Consider the following 4,966-nt stretch of genomic DNA (forward strand, 5'->3'; position numbering starts at 1 on the left):
GGTGGTGTTGGTTAGATAAAATATACATCTGGTGTGCGTTGGTGGTTAGTGGTGATGGTTCACGGTTGAAGGTGGTGCAGAGATGGTTGTTGGTGGCTTTGGTAGTGGTCCGTTGGAACGATGTGGCTGGGGTGAGGTTTACATGGACCAACCAGGCACTTAATTTTTTTGATATAATGATAAATAAACTCTATTGGACATTCAAACATTTTCTCCAAGGTAGCAAGCATTGAGCGTTATCACAGCTACACATCATTATATATGTAACCATTTACATAAATATAATAGAAGAGACGAACATAAAGACGAGGCATATTTCATTTATAATCTTATAAAAAGTCTTATACCAAGTTACAACTTTGTACTTCAAAGTGTTGTTATTCCTTTATAAGTATTCTTCCTTGTTATAGCTAGCCTTCTTTAAATGTTTCACATATTATAAACTGCTGTGAATGCTTTAAATATGTGTTTACATAATCGCCTCTATCCATTGATCGACATGCCTTTCTTCTTATCTCCGTCGTCCACCAGATCCACTTTCACGCTGGCAGTTGAAGTAGACTGCGGCCACAGGAGACCCAAGGTTGTAGAGCTCTGCGAAGTCTCTAGTGTTGAAGTTCTGGCGCCACCCTGGGGCGTACACAGTTTGTCGACCCAACTGCCGGAACAACACGAAAACCATTCGATGAATTCCCATTGATGGTCTTGGACTCTCATAGCACACCACTTCTTGACCTACGCTCAATTTACAATAATCGAACTAAGAGCTATAATTTATAGGTTTTGTATCCGCATAATATGACCAGGAAAGACAATATTTTTACTATTAATTAGATGTAGTCTGATCTTTGTTGGAAAACTTAACCCTAAATTTTGTGGGATAAAAATTCCAACCAATTTTTTTCCGGCAAACAATCTTTGTCAAGATCGAAAACATCTTTCCAACAAATTTCTGTCCAAAATCATCATCGATAATATATTAGTTTTCTAGTAACTTTCCAACGAATTTCTGACCGAAATCTTCGTCGATTATATATCAGTTTTCTAGTAGTGTTTATTAAAGTGATACCTATCAACTTGGATGTATGAACCGTGTATTTAATTTCCTCTTTTAATTGCTTTTGGACAGAAATGTTTCTTTGGTGCCTTAGAACAGCAAATGCCTTTGTAAATTCCAATCATGTCGATTGCATATGGGCATCCATGATGGCCAAGTAACAAAAAAAGGCATATAAAGACCTGAAGAAGCAACTAAAAGTAAAACCCTAAGGAACGCATAATGGGTTGTGAAAAGAAAAGAAAAAATTGCAAAACATTTAAATTAAAGTGTTAGACAAAATTACTCACCAAAACGTGCTCCAGTGGTCGCTGGAATATCAGTCACCAACCTATGTGGTTTTCAGAGAATAAAGTGTTAGAAGAAAAAAACAAAAGATTACACGGATCAGAATCAACATAAAACCATCACTAGACTATTTCTCTTGTGATGGCCACATGTAATTTAAGTTTCATCTATGGTAGGCTTGCATGAGTTCTACCATTCAGGTCTCAAGTTCGAGTCTAGGTGATAGGGGTTTCTCATTGAGAGGTATAAATTGGGGATCTATTATGCGAGAGGGCTCTCTAGCGCGAACCCTGTTAAGACAACGTATACTAGATCTCCTGACATTCCCGAATAGTTCACACTTTTCAAAAAAAAAAAAAAGAATCAACATAAAATATGAGATAAAAAGTTGTATGTATTTTGAGTATCCCAAGAATATTTTGCCTGCAAAAGATTATATATTTAATGAAAAAACTCTTTCTAGGTTGTTTACGACAACAACATGGTATAAAAACCTAGAAAGCAAAATTTGCATATAATCGACGAATAAGTGGAAGAATGAAGCGTGAAATTTGTTTATGTGGTAGGTACTTGAAAGCCATGAAAGTAACTTATATGTCCCAAAACTTTTATTCTTCTATTTGTTTATGTGGCCAGGTTTTACTAGAATCCGAAAACATGAACATTTCAATTACAAAATCTCAAATATAAGGTGCTTTTAATAGCAACATGGTAAACAAAAAAAGAAAGAAAAAAAGCCAAAAAGAATAGAAAAGGTACAAGTGAAAGAAAATAATTGATCAGTGAGTGGAAGCAACGACCTTTTGAATCGAAACTTGCCTTTTTATTGTTTATGTGCTAAGACTTTTGTTTATATGCTAAAAATAATTTAGATACGTAGCTTAAGCTTTCTGTTCTTTTCAATGTGGCCATGATAGTTATTAGTTCTTTTGTTCTAAAGAAGAATAAAATCCATTCTTAAATTTCCCAAATTTCTTTTGAAATGGATAAGTTATATTGTAATGAACAACTTACCAATGCAAGTATTCCCTAAGGTTAGGGTCACTTGGACTGGGAGCATCAGGATCCACCATGACCTAAAACATCAATAATATAACTACAGTCAACTTAGTAGTCTTCTGACAAGAGATCAATTTGAAAAGAGACAATAAAATTGGTAAGAAAGAAGGAAACAAACAAAGGAAGGAAAAGCAAACGTACTAAAGTGTGAAAAGCTCGTAGGTCGTCACCTCCAATATCAACCCGAGGCTGGTTAACAACCTGAGAGGGTTTTAGTGTGCACCCGTTGCTAACTTCCCTGTCGTTGTAAGAAATCGTAAGGTTAATCGACTTTGTGAAACTATCAAGAACATCTCCTATCACACGTCCAACGACCAACGGGTCCCTCTCCCTCCTCGACATATAAAAATAGGAGTTTTTTAATATTTTATGACAGGAGTTGTTTCTTTCAAGTCTGTTGGTTTTTTACATTATACTGTAGGTTTTTGTATGTATTTATAGGAGTTTTTGGTGTTCATAAACATCATATGTGCAACGTACCCCACACATAAACATATTCTCTTTGAGATTTGATATTTTTAAGATATCAATGATTCCTATACGAAAGATATTCTAGTGGAGAAGGGAGGGTGATCACAACATATACATTCAATTCTAAAAGAGTTGAGTTACTTCTGGTCTGAAATTCTCTCCAAATGTGAAAAGTGAAATTTTGATAGGTATATGCTTCACTATCATTTATTCACCTGTTATCGGATTGCATTTATTAATCTTATCTCATCAACAACTACTTCAAACAAGTCTAACTAAAATTTCTTTCCTAAGATACATTGTGTGGTGGAACTATGAATTTCTCTCCCCTAGTTTCAAAATACAAATATAAAATTGTTTAGGAGTGCGTGAATTTAGCGTTAAAAAAAACTAAAATTTCTTACAAGAAGAGAGAAGTTGTTTTAGGTTAATTTTTTTTTTCAAATGGTTAATTATTTTGTCAATAAATTATATACGTTAGGAATTTACACCGAGATAGTTGGTAAACGGGCAAAAAGCTACGTCTAGGAGACATAGGAGACATAATATGGGTTTTTAGGTAATTGGTTGAGTTGTCCCTAGGAAACATGATATGATGGTTAAGCCATGCGTAATGGACATTATAGGGGCATGAAGAGTTTAATAACGCCACCAACATCATCCCCTTGACGTTATAGGGGCATGAATAGGGAGGGACACTTCTAAAATAATGTCCAAAGATGAGGAAAAAATGGTAAGCATTAAATGAAAAGGGCACTAAAGGGCAATAACCGTTACACATTTTTATAAGGGCGTTATAATGCTGATGTGGCTAAAAATGCCCCTTTAAAACATTAACCATTAGCCATGGTCTAAAATATTTCTCTCTATCTAAGATGTAAATGGTTCAAATCCTGCAATGTATAGATTCTGACGTATTGATACAAGAAAACTTAGAAGTTCCTATAAAAAAAGAAAAAGAGTTTGAGTTAATGCATATTATATTACATTTAATAAAAACATAATGTTTTATTCCATTATACCCTAATGGTATCTTAAGGGTGATATAAGGATTTAGGACTATTAGGTCCTAGTTCGATTCCTACAATGGTTTTTTTCTATGTTTATTAGGTTTACTCTTAAATTGATGTATATGTATTATTGCCTAGTGGAGATGGATATTATAGAATGATTCTTCTGATAACACGATAATACTCTAATGGTCCGTTAGTGATTTAAGTTTGTCATAAAAAAAACATAAGGTTTTAAATAAGAATGAAGTTAACTATTACAAGAAAATGAGTTAATATGTACATATCCCAAAAAAATTCATTTAATCATTTTATACCTTATTACATCAATAATCCTAAATTAATCATCTATTTTAAGATTTGTACCCGCGACCTCTCCTTTAAAAGGCAATGTCTCTACCAAGTGTATTAACCACACATTGGCCAAAAAATAGCATCTTAGAAATCATTTAGCAGGAATAAGCTAGTGTGGGACCGGTTAAGACAACGTAGTCTAACCAGAGTGGGCCAATTAAACACAATCTTATCCTGAAATATTTACCAAGAAATTAGTTGCATATATTACCTCTATGTTAAAACCATTGAAGAAAATGAACATGTTTTCATGAACTCTGTCTTTTACAATAGACTGAATCATAGCCCCTTTCCTTTCTTTAAATCCCCTAGTTACTATATGAGCCTTATGTGGTAGTTATTATAGATCACGAAAAGAATAATAGCATTTGTCCCTTCATTACGACCTTCCTAATCAAACATCGTACTTCACCTTCCTCTTTTCGATTATTTAATTTCAGTGCAATCACTTCTGAAGTTAATAATGTTGTGATGTTCCTAATCATAACCATCACCCTCATCCATCATCTTCATCCACCAATATGTATGGTGTTGTCTATAACTCTCATCATCATCCATCATTCTCTATCACCAATCCAATTCCATCAATTAATTCTAGGAGGCTTATTGTTGGCATAGAAGTATCCATGCTGACCATGCATGAATTAAAAGGGGGTGGTGTACCATGCGAATCATGTCTCAAGTATCCATGACCCAAACCACCATCCCCATACCCCACAACCTAACA

At 34.3% G+C, this 4,966-nt stretch overlaps 1 protein-coding gene across 1 annotated transcript; it reads right to left on the reverse strand.

The window, feature by feature from the left end:
- Positions 1–296: 296 nt before the first annotated feature.
- On the reverse strand, positions 297–2,797 carry LOC110891383 (protein HEADING DATE 3A). Its single transcript, XM_022139079.2, has 4 exons — positions 2,546–2,797; positions 2,360–2,421; positions 1,348–1,388; positions 297–735 (listed from the first exon to the last, which is right to left on the reverse strand). The coding sequence occupies exons 1-4, from the start codon at positions 2,744–2,746 to the stop codon at positions 512–514; spliced, it is 528 nt and encodes a 175-aa protein (XP_021994771.1). The 5' UTR covers positions 2,747–2,797; the 3' UTR covers positions 297–511.
- Between the last annotated feature and the right edge of the window lie 2,169 nt (positions 2,798–4,966).

The sequence above is a fragment of the Helianthus annuus genome, chromosome 6 (genome assembly GCF_002127325.2).
Source record: "Helianthus annuus cultivar XRQ/B chromosome 6, HanXRQr2.0-SUNRISE, whole genome shotgun sequence".
Taxonomy (NCBI): domain Eukaryota; kingdom Viridiplantae; phylum Streptophyta; class Magnoliopsida; order Asterales; family Asteraceae; genus Helianthus; species Helianthus annuus.

What these genes read in the sequence shown, in the direction of transcription:
- LOC110891383 (XM_022139079.2), bottom strand. Translation starts at nt 2,746, where the DNA reads ATGTCGAGGAGGGAGAGGGACCCGTTGGTCGTTGGACGTGTGATAGGA. An exon ending in CTTAGGGAATACTTGCATTG is followed by an intron (nt 1,389 to 2,359) that starts GTAAGTTGTTCA and finishes AAAACCACATAG; the next exon opens with GTTGGTGACTGATATTCCAG. An exon ending in GACCACTGGAGCACGTTTTG is followed by an intron (nt 736 to 1,347) that starts GTGAGTAATTTT and finishes AATTGAGCGTAG; the next exon opens with GTCAAGAAGTGGTGTGCTAT.